Source organism: Danio aesculapii, chromosome 25, assembly GCF_903798145.1.
Source record: "Danio aesculapii chromosome 25, fDanAes4.1, whole genome shotgun sequence".
NCBI lineage: Eukaryota > Metazoa > Chordata > Actinopteri > Cypriniformes > Danionidae > Danio > Danio aesculapii.
In genome coordinates this window covers 20504177-20529275 of record NC_079459.1, presented here as the reverse complement: position 1 = coordinate 20529275, position 25099 = coordinate 20504177, and the positions used below count along the sequence as shown (strand labels likewise).

Sequence of the window (25099 nt, the reverse complement as noted above, 5' to 3'; positions counted from 1 at the left end):
TGTACAAATTAAAATTATAAACCAATCTAACAGCATTAACGCTGATTTAGGTTAACTGGATTTAAGTGTTTTGATTTGTCCTTATTCCCTGAGGAAATTATAATAAATGGCTTATTACAGTGCTCAGCATATATGAGTACACCCCCTCACAAATCTATCTTTTAAGCTCATATTTTTAATAGGAAGCTATACAATATTATATTAGTCCATATACAGTACATTAGATTAATGAAGCCAAATCTGGAGCTTATCTAACAAAATAACTTACAATAACGGCTCAACAACGAGTACACCAAAATTTATGTTATAGAAAAATATTAAACACAATTTTAAAAAAAGAGGAAAAATCAAGAGAAGCAAAAAAAATAGAAAGATTTAGTTGAAATTGTATAGGTTTTGTAGGCAACATTTTGCTTGAATTTAATTGTATCATCTTTCAATTTCTAAATATGTTTGGTCACTGAAGTGTTATTTTAATAAATATATGTTTAATAAATCTGTTTTGTTTAAATGCACCAAAATATGTTGCCTACATTCACTGAGAAATGGATAAAATATTAATGGGGTGTACTCAGTTAGGCTGAGCACTGTAAATCCAGCAAAAGGCTAATAATAAGCAATGGCAAATTTGTATTAAGACCCCACACTTGTGCAAGACGATTGTGAGCTGAAACATGTCACAAATGTAAGCAAATAAACGTAAAAATCGACGGGTGTAATATGAATGACTCTAATACACTTGAGATTTCAAAATTGTGAGACAGCGCCACCTGTTGGACAGTCTCTTTCATTTTTGTGCACCTGCCAGGTGTACAAGACGTATAGGTTATTTATTGACTGATGGTTTCATGAAGTGATTTAAGTGTTTCCATTAAACAAAATGTTTTTATAGATTATAAAGATTCGATTTTTAAAATGTTGCCAAATGGTTGCTTTTTTCAGACGTTTTCATTAAAAATCATTTTGATACCCAAAATAAGTTTTGTGGATTTACCGCAAGAGGTTTTGAAGGGGACATATGCTTTATGAAAAAATAACCGTGTTTTTATTGTAATTGTGCTTTTTCCATAATAGTTTTTTATGCTATGGTTTAGTCTTGCGAAACCCTTGTGAATTTATGTGTCCAGCTACCTTATATCAAGTGCTCGGTCAATTAGGCAATTCGGCGATCAAAGGAGTTGAGCTCGCGCTCGGACGTGCGTAACCTCCAACTATGTGTTTTTACCCATGAATAAATCACGGGAGCATTTTCAAAATATAGCTTAGTGAAAGCTTCCTGAGCAAACAGCGCAGGAAGTGTTTTGCAAGACTGACGTGGCTCCGCGGTGACAACTGGCCTGTTTTTACACCTTCTTTCTAAATAAGGAAGCGGCCCGTCGGGCATATGACCGCCGGTCCAATTTGGGAGCTGCCAACGAAACCCATCAGGCTCCCTCGCGCTTCGCTCCGCTCACTCTGCCCGGGGCCGCGCGCCTGGACTCACACACCGACTGGGTTCTGGCGATCGAGCTGACCCCCGGCGGCGGTGAGGTCAGCGTGATGTCATCCCGAAGGTGAGTGATGTCATGCTGAAGATCTCCCAGGCAAGGTGAGCTTGCGTTTTGGTGAGTGTGTGTGGTGCTCCCCATCCTGAGAGGTGAAACATGGTAATCATCATCATCGCCGCCACCAGCTCGAGCTCTGCCGCCCTGCTCTTCTCATCTACCGAGGGGCTTATTGCGTTACATGCCCGCAGCCCCGACCTGCCTTCCAAAAATAAGCCCCTGCCACCATGCCGAAAGAAGAAAAACAAGAGTGGTATTTTTAGGGGCATTAATTTTGACCACGTGCCCCGAGGGTAAACCGGATGGCCACTGCGCAAAGGTTCCTCATCAGTATGTGCGAGAGCAGCGGGCGCTGGACGTGGACTGCGGTTATTCTGCTGGGCTTTCTGATTGGGATCGTGTTCTCCTACCCCACCTCGGACAGGACTAATGCAACTTCACTGGAGAAAAGGTGGGAGAAGCTCTTCTCCCGCTCCGTTTTGGGGATCTCGGTGGAGAAATCGGACATGAACTGGGAGAGTGACTATTTGCTGGGCATTAAGAGAGTGCGGAGGCTGTACTGCAACGTGGGCATCGGATTTCACCTGCAGGTCCTGCCAGACGGAAGGATAAACGGAGTCCATAATGAGAATCAGTACAGTGAGTTGCATCCAGAAATCTAATGCATGACCACTCGTTGTACCAGGGATGGAAACGACTGAATGAAAAGCTCAATTATTATTGGATTATTTGATTAAATGCGTGAAGGATAATTTATTTTTATATTTTACTTTTTATTTTAATCAACAATTTTTAAATCAATGAATTTATTATTGCTATTATTTTATCGGATGTGTTCTAAAGCAATGGCATATCTATTAAAATAAACCCCAGTGTCAATCACTGCCGAATTTCCCGAGCCTCAAACATGACACGAATGCTTGGACGAATTTAGACGCCAACTAATTTTACACTGCGTCCATCTGCTTGTTGTACATGCCAGAACTGCAGGGCTTTTCTTTATTTTCCAAGAAATGAGCCAGCATTGGAGAAAAATGCAGAACAAAGGCAGTGCGTCCCCGTGGTACCACCCACTCGTGCAGAATGAGTGAATGAGCTGCCGTGTGCCACACTGTCATGTATGTAACACTGATGTTCTGTTCAATCAGGTCTAATTGAAATCTCAGCGGTAGAGAGAGGAGTGGTTAGTCTATACGGCGTGAAAAGCGGGCTGTTTGTCGCAATGAGCAGCCGTGGAAGGTTATACGGAACGGTAGGTATGCCTGTCGTTTGATTTACTTGCACTTGTGCTGAATAACGCCAATTTTGCGGTGTTAAATGGGTCAATGACAAGTGGGGTTTTGTATGGTGTGGGGTGATAAAAATGCCAAGCAGGTTTGGTGCCACTTATCTGAGGTTTCGTTTTGAAAAACATATGCTCTGAAATGTCAAATTGTGACATTAAAGGGATAGTTTACCCAGAAATTAAACCAAGGTGGTTCCAAACCTTCGCAGACTTTTTCTTCTGTTGAACACCAAAGAAGATATTTTACATTAAAGACGATTCAAATTTGGCTCAAACTTACTCAATTCTTTACCTTCTACACTGATTATATAGCTACTGTACGTGTACAGTATTTTCTACACACAACACAGACATTTTCATACTTAAATTCAGCAGAACAAAATGTAACATTTCATTCAAGTCAAAACACCACCAGCCATTTTTGTCTCACAAAATCATCATTGGGCTGAATGGTTCTTATTGTGAAACTGTGCCGATCCATGCCAGTTGGCACAGATCTAGATTACTTTTTTAACTGGTGCTGCCGCATGCAGTCAAGATTAAAATGTACACAAGCACTCAAAAAAGATCCTTTTTTTTTTTCTTGTTTAAACTACTTATTTAAAATGAGCTGAAACAACACAATTCTTGAGATCTCATTGGGAAAACTTAATTTTTCAATGTTTAATCCACATAAATTTGTCAAAAGTGTTAAGTTAACTTAATCGATTTGTGTTGGGACAACATGAATGAATTGTGTTGAACCCTGCATTTTTTACAGTGAGTGTATGGCGTAAAACATGTGATAGTCTATAAACATTGAAGCATGCACAATGACAATCACTACACAAAAGGGTAAAATGTCTTAGACTTGCTGTTTAAACCTACACAAATAATATTTAATCAATACAGGATATGCTATTGAATGAGTAATTCAAACTATATGTACACTCAAAAAATATTTAGCTGCTTGTTCAAACTACACTGAAAAAAATTATTCAAAGATGATTCCTTGGATTTACTCAATTATTTTACATTAAGTGGTTGTAAACAATTTATTTGGGCTGAATTTAAAGAAACAAATTAAGTTGAACATTGCTCAATGTAATTTGTTTGTTTAAATTCTACACAAATAAATTGTTTGCAACAGTTTTGCATACAACACTTTTTTCATTGTACTTATTTAAATTGAGCCAAAACAACACAATGTTTGAGATTTTTTTGTTACAACTTAATTGTTTTATGTTCAATCCACTTAAATTTGTTAACTTAATCGATTTGTGTTGGCACAGCATGAATGAGTTGAGTGGAACCCTGCATTTTTACAGTGCACCTGGCTAACAATGTAGTGTGGGAAGAAAAATTCTTATACAGCATCCAATTCTAAACCAACGATAACTATAACATTCGGAAACATGCTAGTGTGGAAGATGAAATATAACTTTCCCCCCATGCAATTTTTTTTATTATGTAGAAGGTGAAATGAAAAGAACTGTAATGTATTTTTGAACAACTTAAACATTAAAGTCATTGACCCAAATGTATATATTTCCCTTACAAAAATGAACCATGGTTTTATTATAGTAAATGTGTAATAACCTTACTGTTTACACTCTGGCTGATGCAACAAAAAAGGTTCATCTCTGGTTGAGGGCTGCGCAATATATCCATGCCACTTTCAGCATCGATATTGAAATGTGCGCATTCACAATAGTCACATCGCAAAGATATGCAATGTTCAGTCTGAATTACAGTTGACTATCCTCATATTCTAGTCCAAATATCTACATTTTAAAGTGAAAAAAAAAAAGATTATTTCACCTACTGGTGAAATAGAATGGCAGAGAATTTTCTTAAAACAAGCAAAAAAACCTTTTCATTTTCACTTATTTCTTCTGATGGTGAAAAATGAAACACTATCTTTACTTGATCTAAGGTTTTTTTTTCATATTTGGATAAAAATCATTTTATTTGCATTGTGATTATTCAATTTCTCTACCTGAATACTGTTATACTTCCCAGAAAACCTTCTGAAACTGTATTCATATTACAATATTTATCGCAAACAAATAAAATATCACAATATCAGATTTTTCCAATACCATGCAGCCCTACTCTGGTTGATTACCATGGTTTGATACAAAAAAAAAAAAAACCTTGGTTAATTTTCAAAAGGGTTTGTCAGTTTGCCAATGTTTGATAGATTTGAAGTGCATCCAAATATGAGCATGGGTTAAATCACTTGCTTTGGATATTTATTGACTCCTCAGCTGTAGGTGATGATACAGTATGCTAAACCCATTGCATTGTCATTCATTTTTAATAACTGTTGGCTCATGTGAGCAGGGGAGAGGATGGCGATGTTGTGCATGGCTGAATGTAAATCTGACCTACTTTACACTTGCATTACTCAGATGCCAGATCTCACCAGGAGTAACACATTATCTCGTCTGGTGACAGAGTCAGCTAGCTAAAGTGCTTCTCAGGCTTGTCGCTTTGGGATATTGTTTAAAAATCAAGGGATTTATTTAGTCAGAGTATTTCTAGGATTTCTTTAAAGTAATAAAAGGTGGTAAAATGCAAATGCTGGATTTATTTTAACCTACTGTAAAATTGCAGTATTGAATTAAAAGTGAAATTTCAAATGTTCTTGTTCACATTCTCTATTGATCTTTGAAATAAAAAGTGTAGCTAAACAACACCTTATTTGAAATGTATTTAATATATTTTACTTTTATACATGTATGTCCTGTCTAATCAAAATGTTTCATGAGATTTAGGTCACTTTTTTTTTCAGACAACACTTTTTTTTAGCATTCATTAACAGCTCCATGTTTATGCGAGAGCAATAAATCTAGTCTATAGATAAAATCTGTTAATTAAAGTCCTGTAAAAGATTTATGCTGTTGGCACAGCCAGAGATCAGTTAAGCAGACAAAGTCATTTTCACGCAATAGAAATGACAGATAAAACTGATGGACTGATTTGCTTTTGTGATGTTCAGCTGATTAGCATTTCCATTAGAAGCAGCATAAGCCTTGAAAACGAGTCTAACCTTGAATCCAACTGTACAGTATGCCACGCAATGACTGAGTTTCAAAATGAATTCACACTAATGTTTGGAATTATACACTGGTCTAATAAAGAACCTTTTTTAATGGTTCCATGAACTTTTAAAATTGCTGTTAAAGTTTTTTTTTACAGTGGAAAATGATTCTTCACAATAAGTAAATGAAATTGTTCACTGAAAGTTTTTTTATGTTAATTTTAGAACTTTTATTTGTGAGGAAACTGGAAACTAATGGGCTATATGCACAGCCTGTAATTTTCAGCCAATGATAACCTTCTGGTGAAAGCTTAATGTGAGTGTTTTCAATTTCATAAGGTTTTTTTTACAGCACCGATGTTGTAATGTCATTAAAATACATTCAGCTGTTCAAGCATAAAACAAGATGAAATACAGTGTAAACCAGGGGTGCCCAAACATTGTCTTATAACAGGCCAAACACCAACCAAATAAATGTAACCCACTGGTACTACTGCACCCAACCCGGTCTGAGCTGGGATCGAACTGTTGATTTTTTTTTTTTTGTATGGGAGTCAGTTGCTTTAACAAGGTGGCTAAAGACCATGGCCTCTAGCTTCTGTTGCTAGAGCACTTTTGAGGTCAGAGGAGTGAGGTTTACCTGCATAACACTTCGCTAGCTGGCCTCCGTTACACTCACTCCCATCCCGGACGAGCCCCCAAGTGTAACCCACTGGTCCTACTGTACCCAACCCAGTCTGAGCTGGGATCGAACCGGCAATTCTTTGTATTGGTTCTTCTACAAGAAGGTTAAAGACCATGGCCTCTAGCGGTGTCTGTTGAGCACCTTTTGAGGTCAGAGGAGTGAGGTTTACCTGCATAACACTTCGCTAGCTGGCCTCCATTATATATATATATATATATATATATATATATATATATATAAAAAGATATTACATTGCCATGAGTAATTTCCTAATTTATTTGTTAATATTTAAAATAACTGCAAAATGTGGAAAACTAGACAAACAAACAATCCCACTTAAAAGAAAACGGAGACCAATGCTGAATACACTAGTAAATCTGTGAAGTGACAGTATTTGCATTTGTAGGGTCTGAATCATTTACAACATTTAATTGAAACATTTAATTTCAGTTTTCTTTTTGTAGCTCAGCAATAAAAAAATAAAATAAAAAAACGTACATTAAATTCGAAATCACAATCTTTTTCAAAGATATTCGCCCAAAGGTTCCCATTCCTTTCCTTCTCCCGCTCTTTTTAGATGGGATGGTGGGCCAAATCAAAGGTTACTATGGGTCAACTTTGGCCCTAGTTTGGGCAACTCTGGTAAACGCTAATGCCGTCAGTATCAGCAGGCTAAGCGCGGAAACTCTATTGAAAATACTGCAGTAAAATAAATGATTATTTATATTTTAAAGACATGTCGGAGGCAAATGGAATTTAATGCAGTGCTTCTTGACCCACTTTATATCTTATATCTATCAGGCAGTGAAAATGACGGATTTTTAAAGAAATCAGATCTTAAACATGGCGATTTTAAACATGGCGATCTTAAACATGTCGCTGAGGCTGGCTGGCTGAAAATTAAAGTCTGTGTGCATATACCCCATTGCCTGTTTTTTTTATAGTGGTGCTTTGAGATGTATAGTGGTGTTTTACTGTACTTTACCCTAGTTTAACACAAAAAAACTTGCTGTTATAAATTTGAGTTGAATCAAATCAACTTTTCTAGTCATCTCAACTTACATCAATCAAACTGACTAAATATTTAAGTTAAACTTTTGATAACATAGAAAATGAGTTGAAACCTGACTAACTTATAAAAATGAGTTATAAAAAGCAACATAAAAACATTTGCTGTCATGTATTTTTGACATTTTTTTACAGTGTAAGAAAGTATGTGTTTGAGGTGCTTAGAATAATGGGAGGAGTTGTACCAAACTAACTGTCTAATCTGTGCCATTTTTTAGAGGGCCTTCCGTGACGAGTGCAAGTTCAAGGAGACACTGCTGCCCAACAATTACAACGCATACGAGTCTTCCATTTACAAGGGCTTTTACATGGCCCTCAGCAAACATGGCCGCTTGAAGCGAGGCTACAAGGCTTCCCCAGCAATGACTGTCACACATTTCCTCCCACGTTTATGAGCGAAACTGGCAATAACACAATAATTTGCACATGTTGGATGTTCTCGTAGGTAACCCAAACATGCTAAGAGGTGAACTGCAAAGAACTAAAAGAACACTCACGTATTTATTCTCGAAGAAATACTAATAATATATGTATATTTCGGTAGCTTACTTTGTGTCTGAACTTTGTGTACATGCCATTCTTTGCTGCTTATGATTTCTATTATGAATGAGTCAAGGAGCTTTTTATGCCCTCTCACTTTTTATGGGTGCTTGCCATAACTGGTGTAAACCTTACCAGGCATTGGACTAACATCCTCAGCTTTTAGAAGTGAAACGGATACTTTTTATTACCTCAAAGAGCCACGTCCGCATTAAGGAAAGTTATGGAGGGAAAAATAAATATCAGTTTACTCTGATCTTCATCCGTTCCGCCATTTTACGAGGGACATGAAAGCACTTATTTTTCTGGAGTTTTCATTAGGTGGTGCCTTAGCCTCTACTAGTTTGCCTCCTTTTGTGCATGCAGGAAAGAGGTTTCTGTTCCATATTTAGATCAATAAATAGTTGACATTAAACGTTGACTGCATGCAATTTTATGGAGAGTAAAACTCTGAGACTTTGTGATTGAAACTCTGTGGACGGCTAGGTTTGGGTGCTTCCATTTTGAATGAAAACTGCAATTGAATGCGTTAATCTTGAATTATGTGGTACGATTATATGATAGTGTAGCGGTTGCTTATTAATTAAACAGTGTGTAATTCAACGTTTATCATAGACATTTATTGATACTAGTCAAGTTTTACCTCCTCATTAACAAACATGTCAACTGCATACTTGAACGTCACCTCAGAAAGTCTGTGGAATGTGCTAAAAACAAATACAACCGTCTTAATCTGTTCGAGATAACATCCAGCCTGATCTCACGAGAAAACATAACTATTTTACGTTTCATCAGTTTAGTGGCTAATTCATACGAACACGCAAAGGAGTATGAGTTCTGTTGTACGAAAATGTATGATTTTAAAAAGAAGGCATGGCACCCAACCCCGTTTCCCTAAACCCAACCATCATTGGGGGATAAGAAAATCATACTAAATTATACGAATGATATCATACAAATTCTTACGAATTAGCCACTAAATCAAAAAGTTACGAATTACCATGAGATTGTGTTGGCTATTCACACCTGTGCACACTCTTGAAGTTGATGTTACTCCAGATAATCAGTCGTTAGTCGCACATAAAATTTAACTAAGCTTCGGTATTTGTAGGCATTCCCCTTCTCTCGCTTACAACATCCATCTCTTTAAATTCAAGCAATATTTGGCTGAACGAAGGCTCTATTTAAAAGATTTTCCATTTTCATGTCACTTCCAGTTGCAGCTCAGAAAACAATCATCAACATCTGCTTATATCTTTGCAACAATGTCCTTGTATCTTTTGAGAAACACAAGTTAAAACGTGTTGGATTTCGCACACAGAGAGTAAGAGAGAATAAAAGTGTTGGTAGTAGTAGTGTGTGTTTGTTAAATGGGTCCTCTTGAATTGAAGCTTCTACTTGACATTTTGAGAGATCCCAATGTTACAAAGACGGATGTTATTTTTATAACAGTTATGGCTGGGATGTTTGAGCTGGGATGCTCATGAGGTGTGTGTGAATTTCTTTAAAGGTACAGTTCACCTAAAAATAAAGGTTGCTCGCCTTCCTGTCATTCTAAACCTGTGTGACATTTAAACTCAAAATACAGAACATATATACTATGACAAGATGCTAAAACTGTATTTGTCTGTATAATGAGAGTTAATGTGATCTAAAACAACATCTCACTAAATGGACAAGAACACAATTTCCCTCTCAAAACAAAATCACACAGCTTTGGAATGACTTAAGAGGAATTATATAATCATTTTTAATGAACTGTCTACAAAGTGAAACTGAAACAATAAAGCTATGGTCTTTTTTATGTTTTGGGAATAAACCGATTTTAAGCTGTGTTCAAATATGAACTATATATTACTATTGACAACTATGGATTTAAACTTCTTTGTACCCCAAATATGGCATGCAATGTGATTGCTTCAACGAAACTGTCAAAATGACTGCTTTTTTTAAAGAATGCGATGGCTGATGTTAATTTATTGATGTTTCTCCACTGTACTCTTTCACATTTCTGATCTCGTTGTACTTCAGTTGAACTTTGCATGGTTTTAATGCAAAATACTAGACAGAAATTTTGCATGGTTTTAATGCAAAATATCAGAAACGTTGCATCTAGAAGTTAAGCCTTCGAAATAAGTGCTTATCCAGAAACAGCTATTTCTCAAGTAACTTCCACCAGTTTCATTGTACTGTACTTTGTCTCCAGCTTTTAAATGAAACCATTTGCGGCTAGTGAGATGATTGTAAAGGGTGATGCATGTGTGCGTGTTTGTCCTTGTATGTATGCAGCTTTTGTGTTTTCTCAGTTTTGTATTCCTGCACTGAGGGGCAAACGCCCCGTCCAAATTCCCCTCCTATTTTCTTACATATACCTCACCTTCTGCCTTAGTTCCAATTTGTTGAAATGATTGTACGATTTGTTGAATACAACAAACTTTTTGCCAATCATTTTGTTCTCTGAAAAAAGTGAAAAATGAGTAAGAATTCTAATATATTAAGAAAATGTTTCCTTTTATTTTTATACGTATGTGCTGTGCACAACAGCCAACTGTATTACTGAAATGAAAATAAAAGGTTGTTTTTTAGCCTCTGAGTTGAGTTTTTTTTAAAAGCCGCATTCCAAGCTACATGATACAATTTGATTCATTCATTGTCCTTCAGCTTAGTCTCCTACTTATCAGGGGTTGTCACAGTGGAATGAACCGGCAACTATTCCAGCATATTTATGCAGCGCACAACCCAGTACTGGGAATACTCTCACATTTAGACACGCACTCATATGCTACGGTCAATTTAGCTCATCCAATTCACTTATAGCATATGTTATTGGACTGTGGGGGAAACTGAAGCACCCTTGCCAACTCGCCCAGCCGGGATTGAACCAGCGACCTTCTTGCTGTGAGGTGACAGTGAGCCACCATGCCACTCTTGATACAATTCTAAATGGCAGAATTATTATGCAGGTCTGAATTTATTTGTCTCTCAACTCCACCTATAGCTAGGGATGGCTGATGTGAAACTGACGTTGACAGTGTCGAGATCCCGAAGCGCAAGTGTTTGAAACACTGCACCAAAGCATGATTCGAAACACCCAGGTCATGTGACTAAAGCAATTCAAAGCATCGGTCATTTCAGAAGTGTTTCGAGACCTGGCAAATCTGCGCTTAACTGATAGGGTCGGAAAAAACTCTGTATTTTGTGTGGCCTAGTGGACTGTGCGTGTGCACAACTGTGCTGCAAATAGCCCAAGTTCGAATCCCAGCTTACAAACACTCTGAAATTATGACTTGATGTATTTATTAATGTTACTTTTTATTACCAAAACAAGACATATTTATTCACAAAGTGTTCATTGGGATATCAGAACGATGTTAAAACAAAACACGTTACAAGAACAGAGCATTTAAAAACCAACCTAATTAATGGCTGCATTCTGCTCTGCATGCTAGTCAATAACTCTCACCGCTTTACTAAATCACTTGAAACCTCAACTCTACAACATAGGGTTTAATACCTCAATTCGCTTAACTGTTTTTTAGCGGAAGCTGTTCCAGAGCAATACATAAAAATGACCACTAGGTGTCGATGTAGAGCCGCATTTCAAAATGTTTTGAAGCTTCAACACATTTGCTTCGACTGTTTCAGTATTTCATAAAGCCTCGCTTTGCCAACCACTACCTATAGCTAGTGTGTGGTGAGCGCACTAGAGCTGTTGTCCTGTGGCTGCTGTTGCATCATCCAAGTGGATGCTGCACACAGGTGGTGATATGGAGAGACCCTCCTCATGACTGTAAAGCGCTTTGGGTGTATGGCCATACACGATAAATGCACTATATAACTACACACATTACATTACATTTATTCATCAAGAGTTTTAAGAGTTATCATCATTGTTATGTCATGACATTTGAAGGCCCAATCCCAATTCTATTTTTGTACCCCTTGCCCTTCCCCTTGGCCCTTACAACCGAGGGTTAAGGGGAAGGGCTTCAAAATGTACCCCTAAGAATTGGGACAGCACTACAGCACCTGCACACAGCATATGTCATCGTGATCTCTTGCTTCATGCGAGATCAGACGATCGCGACTGCTGTAGTTATTCCTGTTGTGCTATTTATCTTCAGGAAATCGCGAAAGATTGCAAAATTTAGCAGGGTTTTTTTTTTAAAGCATGACAGTAAAACATGAACACGGTTATGAATAAATTAAAAAGTGTTTGTTTGTCTTAAAAATACATAATAATGACAAAAAATACTAATTTGTGGATCTCCTTACTTCTGGGTTCAGCAATGCTGCCGCTGTGGCAGTTGTATTCTGGGAAATTTTCTTAGCCCTTGGTTTCGAGTGGGGTCCTGAAAAATCTTTGTTCGAAGGGCTATTCACCCCTCCCCCTTAGCCCTACGCCTTCAAGCTAAAGAGAATTGGGACACCCCTACCCCTTCACGGGAATGCACAAAACAAGGAGTAAGGGGAAGGGGAAGGGCTAAAATTGGGATTGGGCCTAAATGTTTCCGGGTCCAAGCCGCCATTTGGATTGGCTATTTAGCGGCTTTTAAATTGAGAAAATACTTGTTTATGACAACTTTTTACTCATATCACACATTAAAGTGAATTTTATTTAAAATTATGTCGCACCCAACACTCTCTGGACTTGCAGCAATCACAGACACCAATATTTTAACAATTTATACAAATTTAATCACATTCTGGCCATCGGATATCAGGCATGGATATACATATATATATATACATATATATATATATACATATATACATATATATATATATACATATATATATATATATATATATATATATATATATATATACATATATATATATATATATATATATATATACATATATATATATATATATATATATATATATATATATATATATATATATAGATAGATAGATAGATAGATAGATAGATAGATAGATAGATAGATAGATAGATAGATAGATAGATAGATAGATAGATAGATAGATAGATAGATAGATAGATAGATAGATAGATAGATAGATAGATAGATAGAGATCCTGATTTTCGAAAGTATTACATCATTTTGTAAGTGTTTATTAGTACCATTTGTTGAGTCTCTCCACACAGTTTGATAGAGCGCTTGAACCCGGTAGCCGCTTCACTTGACGTCACACTTGACAAGCGGATTGAAACACAGTGATTGCATCTGTATTAGTAAGGTTAGAGCCTCATCATGTGGTCAAAATTCATTCTAATTTAAAAGATGAACTTAAATTTGATGTAAAGTGATCATTTTCTTTCACATGCCAGTTTATCCACAGAATTATATTTTGATGTTAATCAGCCCTTATGAAAATCCAGTCCCCTTTTACTAACAGAAATTCCTTACTTGTTGAAGATCTTTAATAGTTTTATAAGAGAGATTTCGGTCTCTCATTTAGTCTTCTGAACAGATCACATTATAATAAGAAACATTCAATTTAGGTGTAGATTATAAACATGATCAACACAAATCTGCTGGTTGGGGGCCGGTGGGGGCCAGTACGTAATTAACCTACTTGCCCCTTTTATGTTGTTTACAGCCCTGCACAGAAAAACTGAATGGTTACAAGTTGTATCAAATCAACAGTAAAGTTCTTGGTCCACAAACATGACCTTTGAACCAATTTCCCCTCAGTTATATAAACCAGTAGTGAAATGACTAGCTGTTTGCTGAGCACCTGTTTGATCCGGTCTGATCATGAACACCATTCATCTTTTCTGTCTGATTGCTCTGAGCATCTGCAAACTAATAACCTGTCATCCTATACAGAAGGAAACAATCCAAACTGATTTAACGAGAGAAAATGTGGAAGACAAGATCAGCAGCTATGGATTATTTCTGATGGCTAAATTAACTAATGGCATAGAGAAAGCCATTTATCGAGAGTCAAATGGTAAGTTGCAAATTTTCTCATAAATTTTGACTGATCATTAATTCCAATCATTTATTTTAACATTTCCTAACGTTATTAAAAAAATCTAATTTTAAGCTAATTTTATTAAATAAACAAGAACAAAAAATGATCAGCTGTATTTCATTGCTAACTTAAAGGTAATAAATGTTGTGTTATTAGCAAATACATTAACTAGTGTTTAGACCTTATAGTAATATGTTCTCATTTTACTTTATTTTATAAAGGAGCTGTTTTACTAAAGAAAATAAGCAGAGACTGCTTCTCACTACTTGATACTAAAAGACTTATTTTAATGTGCTTGGATACAACCAAAAAGCCATATATTTCTGTAAGTATGGGCATTTTTTTGTTTTGTGTATTTGTGCATTTATTGTGTACTGTTATAATTACCTAATTCTTGTTTTTTCCCAGAAAATGACAATTGACCAGAATGTCTAATGTTTTAATTTGTTGTGATTCAAAACCAGGGTTCTTTAACCAAATATTGATATCAAAGCCCCTTTTATGTCAGAAGATACACTGAAAAAATGATTCAAAAGATATTCCTTGACTTCACTACATTTTTTGTAAACAATATATTGAGCTGAATTTAAACAAACAACTTAAGCTGGACATTACTCAATTCAATTTGTTTAAATTCAAACCATTTAAATTGTTTGCAACAATTTTACAGAAATCATTATTTTCAGCGTATCTGAAATTATGATTCAACATTTTTTCTTTTAAATTTGGAAGAAACATCAAATAACTTTCAGAATAATATAAGTAACTTTTTAAACTTTTAAAAATAATTTCAGAAATAAAAACAAATGACTTGTACTTGCAGTTTAACACTCATAAAGTTAATTGTTAGTTCAAACTTTGTATTTAAAATGAGCTGAAACAACAATTCTTGAGGTTTTTTTTGGGGCAACTTGATTGTTTTATGTTCAATCTTATTAGTTAGTTTTTATTAGTAAAAACTAATAAGATAACTTAATTCTTTCAAGTCACTGAAACAGAAATTGATTGTGTCGAACCCAGTATTTTATTTATTTTTTACAGTGAATTAAAAATTGTGTGGTCTGTATTCTTAAACAAAAATGAACACTTATTCAGTATAAATCCATTAAATTTAGTACAGTACCAGAAAGATTCTAATGTTTCAAATTACAAATTCTGTTCTAAGGATCCTGAATAAAAAGTTCATTGTAAATGAACAATGTGTGTTATTATCCTCAGGTTGACAACACTAATGACTGCTTTAAAACAATTCAAAGAAAGATTTTCCGACATGCTATGTGTTCATGGAGGAACGATGCAGAAACCAAAGAATTACCACCTCCTCCTACGCATTTAAACAACCACAACTCTCATCTCAGGCTGAGAAGAAGCCATCTGTTTGACCCGACTGATCCTTTGGGTTCCGAGAATCCAAAGTCAAGGACCGTGAATTATCGAAGACAGAATAAAGAGCATGAGCACACCGGTAACGTTTCTAGAGAAACCATCACTTCCTGTGATGACCCTTTACATGTACTGCTCTCAAAGAGCCCAGTCAGTCCAAACTTACAAAAAGAGAAGAAACACAAGCAAGTCGCACCAATTAATCCATTCTGAACGAATTCCTAAGCTCTTGAAGTTCGTAAACCTGAAGAAACCAATCTATGTGGAAGAACTTCACTTTTTGGATATTACCTAAAAGCATACACTGATAGTGCAATGTTAAGAAACCAAATGGTGCCAAGAAATTATTGCATATGTATGACACAATCCAGGGGGTGCATTACAAAAAGATTCTAACTTTAAAATCGTAACATATTAGTTTGGTAACCTGGAAATTTCAGTTACAACCTACCAACCAAACATACTAAAAAAAAGGCATTCCTTTTATTGAATATTAGACATGAAGAATGGAGATGCTTAATGATCGATAGATACTTAGAGTACTGAAGATGCATTACATTTCCATGGCAAAACACTTACGGTAATAACAAACTGCCATATTAAACTATAGTTAGCGCAGGACCTGCAATCAACATTACAAATTATAGTGCAAGTGACTTATTTTTTCGCTGGCTTGTTAATCAATTTTAGTTTAGGCTAACTCATTAGCAGCTCACACAGTTTTGGTTGCTTGGTAAAAGATTTAAGAATGGATTGTCGAATTTGATGGCAAAATTCCTAACTACAGATATGATTTTGTAAGAAATGCCAAATCAAGCTAATATTTGCTTCTGTGAAACAAACTTGTAAGAATAAGAAACTGTAATACATCTCCTGTGCTGCTTTTTCAGCTTAGTAGGTGAAGCTAGTTTAGGTCACTGCTTGTCAGTCCTTTCACCTTGTTAAGTCAGTTAAAATTTAAACTACCTTGTAATGCTGTGGCAATATAGCGCAGCTTTCATTAGAACCGTGCAAGTGTCCTTTTTCTGTTTAACTGATGTAGGTCATGTAATACTCAGAATTATGCGCAGTCTTTGATTACACTTTGCAATGTATGAAATCAGTTCATATCATTTCAGTGTTGCAAGTATAGACCTATTATATTTTCAACATACACCTATGGAAAAATGAACCACTTGACAATTCAATTCTCTAAATTCCTTTCTCTGGATCTACTGGATTTATTGAGAATGGATTTGGACAAATGTTATTTATTTGATTTTATAAATAACTGATAACATTTCATCACTATTGAAAAAAAAAGTATTTAGACTATTAATATTTTTTTATTTACCCCAGAAAATTACAATCATTCAGAATTAAAAAAAAGTTTATCGTTTGATTGACAAATTAGGGTTACTCAACAAAATATTGATATCTTAACTCTTCTGGAGTTTACACATTGATGTTGTTTTGTTTAAAAATGAATATAAGCTGATTGTATTATATATATATATATATATATATATATATATATATATATATATATATATATATATATATATATATATATATATATATATAACATTAAAATTAGATTTTTAGTTTAAATTTAGAGGAAACATACATACCCCTCAAAACATACCTCTTAAATGTAAATCCTGAGAAACTCTGTATGAGATGGTGCTGGCCACCTATGCTAATTATTTATTTTTTTAAGTTTTGGAACATTTTTATTTATTATATTTAATATTGATGTCTTTAAAGGGGCTACAGTATATGGAAGAATTTGATTGGATTTCTTTTTCCCAATGTGTAGCGACCATCTATCTCAAAATGGAGTACAGGGCAGACTTAATCTACTAATTAGGTTACGTAAGTACGCTTCTACTCTAAATGGCTGTTACAAACATTTAAAAGGTGGTTACATAAAAACTTGTTTTCAAGAACCATTTTGCCTACTTAAACTTCGTTCAGTAAGACAAAATTTATGTAAAATCTAATAAACGTCATATTGTGCAAAATGTGTCTCTCTAAATATATTTTTACAGGCTAACAATACTTTTTAAAATCCTGAATGCTATGAAGTAAATGTTTGCGTGACTGCAGTGACTTTTTACAAGCTGATTTATCTTTATCTTTCTGGGTTAAAATACTGATTCGGATTCCACGGAAAGTCGTGAATTTGATGCTGTGATGTTTCTTTGACCTTACCTTTTAATGTTAATTCGGGTATTTATCTTGCTGTAAATCGTTTTGGCGTCCTCCATGCTTTCTTACCGACACGTGACGTCGAATGGCACAGGACCCGCCTTCACTACCTGCAGTTAATCAATAGGGAAATGTGATTGGATGATAATTTTGTTTTTCAAAATATACTATGACGCCTTTGGATTTTCATCTGAAGTCGGTAATAAATTCCGAAACATTAGATGACTGTTCATCTAAACAATATGTGATCACCTTGAAGCAAAATATATGGTTAAAATTATTATTTTACACATTTTACTTAACTACATTTTATTTTATATAAATATCATCTCATGCGTACAATGTGCATTAAACGTAAATTGAGTGTTTTAGTTTAAAAAAATTCTAATTGGTTTAGATGTATTTCTTAGTGAATGCATAAACAATAAAATTATTAGAAATTGTTTTCTTTGCTTCTTCTTTTTGCTAATGTTATTTTTAAGGTACGAAAAGCTTCATTTTTTTTTTCTATCAAATTTATTAAATGCAGTTTCTCGAAATAATTCCCGCATCTTATATGAAAACAATCAAAAAGGAATGGCATGACTAAATTAATGGCTGATAATGATGAAACTGTATATATATATATATATATATATATATATATATATATATATATATATATATATATATATATATATATATATATATATATATATATATATATATATATATATAAAACAATTTGTTTTGATTAGCATTTGATTGGAGTTTTTTTTTTTTTTTTTGCTTTAGCAATGATGTACTTTCAAAAGAAGCATATTGTGTATTACCAACAATACATGCATTATTTTATCTTTAGACTGTTTAAATGTAAGAACATAGTTTTATTATATTGGTTCATTGAAAAAGGAATTGAAAATTACCTTGGAGTAAGGTCAAAGTACTGAAATATCTTTCATACTGACTGTTCTGTGCTGTTGAAGTACATGTCAGGACACTCTGCAACTACTATGCAAATATCAAACACAAATGCTTTTGGTTTAGAGTTCAGTATTGTTTTTTTGACAGGTTATTAAAAACAAGACAAAAACAGAAATAAACCTTAATAACACCCTTGACACATTTTTTTTTATTTAAAAAGAAAACTAAAATAAAAATATATTAAAAGCTTAAAACCAATTTATTTCTAATTTTCATTTTATTCATTTTTAAATACAACTAAAATAAATGTAATAAAAACTGTATGAAATATGACACATGCATTTATTTAGTTATCATTTGCACTTTTAAAGCATTTAAAATACGATTAAAATAACTTAGATAGCAGCATACTCAAAACATTTTAATATTTACTAAGACTTAATACGATGGACAAACGGTCCTGAAGGACTAGTGTCCTGCAGAGTTTAGATCCAACCCTAATCAAACACACCTGCCTATAGCTTTCTAGTGATCTTAAAGACCCCAGGCCTGTAGGTGAAAAGGCTGTTTTTTTGTCAAAAGTGGACCTGCATTTATACGCCTCAGTTTCTATTTAATTAAGTAATTTAAGTACTGCATTTTAGTGACATTTTAAGCATTATTTTGAAATAGCTTGTCGGATGGTCATTATAACGACCCTTTTTTGACAATTTTAGCCAAAATAGTATTCAAATAAATTTTAATATGGGCCACTTTTGGTGATGAGCTCATGAATGGGACAAATTCTGAACCTTTGTCAGTGAGGGGTGGGTCTTCTGAACCATCTGAACCCCTCCCTGGCTACGGGCCTGGACCCTGATTAGCATGTGTGTTTGATTAATGTTGTAGCAAAACTCTGCATGCTCTCCAGGACTGAGTTTGCCGATCCATTGTCTAAATGGTCATCACACATCAAATATTTCAGTCATTACAAATGTAAAGTACACTGAATTTTCAAATGATTATACATAGTTAATTCAGAATGATCTTATATTTGTAAATGTTGATTCTCAAAAATGTTTGATTTTTATCTCAGGAAAAGTGCTTCAATATGAAAATCTTTTGCATAAAACGTATCTTAAACATTTAGCACTTTACTCCATATTTCCTTTTATATGCTAATTAGTCTGGAAGTGGTCTCTTCTGTTGATGAACACACATTTGATGTCTGAAAGTGCTATATCCACATTGCTACATTTCAAAGTGATAATAAATCGGCACATTCCAGTGTTTGGGCAGATGGAAAACTGTTAAGCTGGGTCTAAACCACGAGGCACTGGGCATTTCAGGTCCTCAAAAATATAGCGCATGGCTATGCTCATATAAGCCCCATGACCGACCACTAGTGCATGTACAGGCACATTAGAGACTCCATCATCCGCCAGTCCTGCTGGAGCCTCAGTGCTTTCGTCTGCTGAGGATGTTCCTCCATCTTGTACTTTGTCTTGATGGTCATTTGCTATTTGCTGGAACATGGCCTTTAGAAAATCCTTAATTCGCACCTTCACCTGAAAAAAATGTGGACTTTCTATTAGTGGTGTCCGATTGTAACTTACTAAATTACTGTTCACCTATCATTATTGATGAGTGTGTTAGTTTATGTCTGTTGCGGATAAAAAAAATATATATGACACTAAAACTAGGTGGCAGCAATCTTTGTTTTAACAAGTGATTCATTCATTCATTCATTCATTTTCTTTTCAGCTTAATCCCTTTATTTATCTGGGGTCGCCACAGCGGAATGAACCGCCAACTTATTCATCATACGTTTCATGCAACCTATCACTGGGAAACATCCACACACACTCATTTACACACATACACTATGGACAATTTAGCTTACCCAACTCACCTATACCACATGTTTTTTTGGACTTGAGGGGGAAACTGGAGCACCCAGAGGAAACCCACGCAAACAAGGGGAGAACATGCAAACTCCACACAGAAATGCCAACTGACCGAGCCGGGGCTCGAACCAGCAACCTTATTATGCTACTTACTGCGCCACCGTGCTGCCCACCAAGTGATTCACTGAATCATTCATTCAAATGATTTGTTCAGAAGTGATTGATTTAGAAACAATGCAACTATTCGTCTATATCCAAAATTGCATCCTCTAATTTCTAATGCACCAGTTTCAAAGAACTGTATATAGAGCAGTGTGAATTATACATTGACGATCAGGGGGGTCAACTTTCTCAGTAATATTAGTTTGTGTAATACATGCTTCAGTCATTTATGTATTTATTTAATTTACATCTAATTTCCTCATAAAACATATTTGTTTTCAGTGTTTTGATGGATATTTAGTGTATTTTGACGTACAGTATCCTCTGATTAGCTATTTCAGACATCAAACTATACATTTGACTGTTCTTTCAGGCTATTTGTACATACAAATGCATATTTTATGAGAAAACAGTCTTGTGAACACTTTCTATGTCTGGTGCTGTAGATCTGCCAGTTTCAGATTGTTAAATGAATTTTTTCTGGCACAAACTAACTGGCATAGTTATACATTCACAAAGGTATGAACCATTATAGGGGAGGTCAAATGTACATTTATATTATTATTTTAATTATTAACATTATTATTTCAAATGCAATTAACTATTTATCAGAATTAAAGGGCTGACCCCCCACCCCCATACATCTTGCTTTGATGTCCTTGAGGGGGGATCAAGCATTAATTAATTCACACTCTGATATAGAGTATGTTCCAGTATGGATATACTATGTTCATTCAGAGTAACATGACCAACCCAGCCCGATCTCAAGAGGAAATGCAACTATTTTAAGTATTGTCCGATAAATGGCTAATTCATAAAAGTCCATATGATTTAATTTAAATGTAAATGTATTATTTTTAATTGGAGGCAAACTCCAAACTCCACCCCTAAGATAATCCCTCCCTGGGGGATGAGAAATCATTCTAAAATGTATGAATGAGATCATGCAAATTGATATGAATTAGCCAAAAAGTTACCAATTGCAGTGAGATGGTGTTGGACCAAACACATCTTTATAACTGCATGACTGAATCATTGACTCATTCAAATAATTCAAATATAAACTAATTAAGGACTTAAACATTACAGAATTGCATCGAGTTGTAGAAATCTGTTCCAGCTTTGTTTGGAACAGTTGGTGAAAAAACCTAAACTGTTATATAAATGTAAATCAATTAAATATTAATTACTTTTGTGTATGAAATATCACATTTTTAGATTTGTGCTGAAAAACAACACTCCTGCTTGTGTGACATTGTCTAAATATGACACTTTACAACAATGTCCCACCAGTTACTTTTAGTTAACAAACATGAACTAACAAAGAGCATTTGTTACAGTACTTTTTCATCTTTTTTCAACGTTAGTAAAGTACTTATTGTTAGTTCGTGTTAGCTAAATGTTATTAACAGATGCACCTTTTGTTATTAATAGTATAACCGCTCAAATAACCAAGATTAACATTATTATTAACTTAATCGCTAGTTCACGTTACTAATATAGTTAACCAATGTTAACAACTGGAACCTTAAAGGCCACTTGTTCCAAACTTATTTGAGCTTCTTTGTTCAGTTGAACACAAAAGAAGTTAATTTGAAAAATGCTGTAGTGTACCCATTGACTTCCATAGTTTTTTTCTACTATGGAAGCTATTTTCAAAATATCTCCTTTTTTGTTCAACTGAAAAAAATTTAACTCATAAAGGTTTAAAACAACACAAGGGAGAGTAAATGATGAAGTAATTTATTCACATTTCCTGAAAATGTGAAGCATTGGACACTAAAAACCTTTTAGTAATTAATAACAATTGAAAAAAAAATCTAAACATTTAAAAAGACTAAATGCATGGGAATTCAATTAAATTATGTCATATTTTAATAAAAAAATCCCTTAATTTTACCTGCTCCATGGTCTCTCCATCGGGTGGAGTGAACTCTGGTAAAGGCTGTCCTGCTGCTTTAGCCATGTTTTTCATATCTATAACTCGACCTCCCTCAGCTATGCCAAAACTCTGCAGAAAAAAACTTGTTAACATGAAAAAGTGTAGACATTTTTTTCTTATTTTGTCAGGCGGTTGTCAGTACCTACCCTTTCTATAAGTGATGGATCTGCTACTAGTTCTAAGTCATGGCAGGTTCTGTTGTTCCTCACAATGATCTCGGCAGTCTGTATTTCACAGACATGATTATTCATATATGATTATAATATTAATATATTAATACAAGTTTAAAGGTCTCAACAAATACACATTGTAAACAAAAAGACACAAAGGAAGTGATCATTGTTACAAGAAACATTATGATTATAAATTCAGTGGGCATGTGCAACTTTATAACTACATTGCAAATGTATAGAAATTATCTGATGCAAACCATGTGGACAGAGTATGTGTAAGTATCTTTATCTCATTCGATAGTCTTGTCAATACTCACTTATTAAATACTAAATCACTCTTTTTTTAGCATTACCGTCTTATTTGTGAACAGAATAACCTAAAATGTTGTTTAATCAGATTTGTAGAGAAACATCTCCCTCTACTGGTGACTAGATTGCATGTCTTAGTAGACTTTCACTAGTATGTTTCTGTTTACCTGCTTGGCACGTTTCATGTTGCTGACAAACACATTTGTGAATTTCACATCCCTGAGGTATTGTCCAGCCGCCTCAGACTGCTGTATGCCAATTTCAGAAAGCGGAGAGTCTATTTTCTGACCTAAAGTTGAAGAAAAGATAGATGTGGTTAGAATGTGGAAATTTAAATAGGCTAATAATAAACCTCAATGATTAAAGATAACATATGTTTTCATTTTCTCTTTAAACAATTACCTTGTAAAAGGCCATCTTTGTTGCACTGCGTCTCACCACTGGCAAACAAACACAGCACAAGTAATCAATAAAAGCTTTATTACACAGTTCATTACACTTCACACACTGCAAACCAGCACACAGTTGTTGTTGAATAAACTCAGGACCATTTGCCAACCTGTGGATTATATGTGATAATTTAAAATTTCTCGCACATATGTTTATTTTTGTGTATCATCAGAAGCAATGATTGAAATGATTAATGGTGATAATGATTTTTTAGTTACATAATATGCTGCGTATAATTGTGTATATATAAATATGAGGTTGAGAAAATTAATAGCAAATTTAAATATTTGGGTGAGCCATCTCTTATTTTTTTTTTTTTGCAATTTTTAGTGTTATTATTATTATTATAAAGCGATTTTCTTAAATTATTTATCTTTATATATGTAATTTATGTTAAATATATCATAAATGCAATATAATACAATATATGTTTGTTTGTCTATAGTTTATCTGTATATTTAACATTTATAGTGAATGTAGAAGTTGCTGTTTGAGTAAGTTTACCTCTGACCTTTCACTGAAGAGGGATTCGTATTGACCTTTAAGCATAAGCTACAACAACTCAAGAAATACAATATAAAGACCCCCAGTTGCCTCTAGAAAAGCTCTAATGTTATTACATTTCAGAAACCTAGGTTATTATCGATCTGTGGCGTGATTTTAGTTAACTTATAGGCTACAACAGCGCTGTATTTACGTTAAAACTACCAAAATCTAAACTGCTCATATCACTTTTATTTACCATCACTTAACCAATAGTGTAGTGTAAATAACTATGAATGGAACGAATCACTTTCATTAAGCAAACACAACAGAACTTACTGTCGGACTACCGTTAAACCAAAGGCGAGCATGCCGCAGTCGCGTCGTGAAAATGATACAATATCTTCACCGTTTGAGATCGAACTCGGAGACAATCACAATCTGTCAGCCGTCTTTACGTTTTTAAATAACCGTTTTGCTACTTTTGGGTCACAGCTCTCTGACAGCTCTTATCCCGGTGTTTGACAAGCCGGAAGTTTTTACGCATGCGTGGAGATTCGATTCAATTTTACAAATTGATTCGTTTTGAATGGTTCAATCAACACTTCAGAGATTCTTTAGATTCAAAGGTTGTTTTCAAGTTTTACCGATACAGCTTACGTTATTAAGAATAGTTTTTTTTTGTAAATTATTAATTACATTTTGTATTTATGGTGGTGTTTTGCTCTTTATTTTGTTGATGCTAAAACAATAAATTCATTTAGCGCCGCTTCTTGGTTTAATAAACTGCCGTTTGTTTAAACCATCTCTCTTGCCTTTGTATGACAAAACTCATAATACAAATTTCTCCAGCCTGTAGCTCAGCCTATATCATTCATCCAATTCGTGAACCAGATCATCCGACTCCTTAAGAAGATTCGGCTCAATGGAATGATTCGTTCACTGACGTAAGCCTCGCAGTCATTGGCGGGCTTTGAAATTCTTTAGTTTGTCATTCATCGGCCTGCATCTCACTAACATTACTCGACACAAAGGTATGCTGTTCTACATTATATATTTAAATACACACAGCTATTCATCAGAGAGGCATCCTAAAACATGAAAGTATCAGTTTCAACCACAGTT

General features: G+C 34.6%; 3 protein-coding genes across 3 annotated transcripts; 2 read left to right on the top strand and 1 right to left on the bottom strand.

Annotated features, from left to right (window-relative positions):
* The first annotated feature begins 1365 nt into the window (after positions 1-1365).
* fgf6a (fibroblast growth factor 6a) lies at positions 1366-10732 on the top strand. The gene is made up of 3 exons (XM_056451688.1): positions 1366-2183; positions 2693-2796; positions 7826-10732. Exons 1-3 carry the CDS (start codon positions 1847-1849, stop codon positions 8000-8002), a joined length of 618 nt encoding a protein of 205 aa, XP_056307663.1. The 5' UTR covers positions 1366-1846; the 3' UTR covers positions 8003-10732.
* Positions 10733-13859: 3127 nt separating this feature from the next.
* Positions 13860-16686, top strand: LOC130219702 (uncharacterized). Its single transcript, XM_056452161.1, has 3 exons — positions 13860-14069; positions 14315-14418; positions 15312-16686. Exons 1-3 carry the CDS (start codon positions 13874-13876, stop codon positions 15687-15689), a joined length of 678 nt encoding a protein of 225 aa, XP_056308136.1. The 5' UTR covers positions 13860-13873; the 3' UTR covers positions 15690-16686.
* Positions 16687-18827: 2141 nt separating this feature from the next.
* tigara (TP53 induced glycolysis regulatory phosphatase a) lies at positions 18828-24527 on the bottom strand. Its single transcript, XM_056451789.1, has 6 exons — positions 24314-24527; positions 23444-23481; positions 23209-23330; positions 22706-22783; positions 22518-22628; positions 18828-20116 (listed from the first exon to the last, which is right to left on the bottom strand). Exons 1-6 carry the CDS (start codon positions 24343-24345, stop codon positions 19859-19861), a joined length of 639 nt encoding a protein of 212 aa, XP_056307764.1. The 5' UTR covers positions 24346-24527; the 3' UTR covers positions 18828-19858.
* Between the last annotated feature and the right edge of the window lie 572 nt (positions 24528-25099).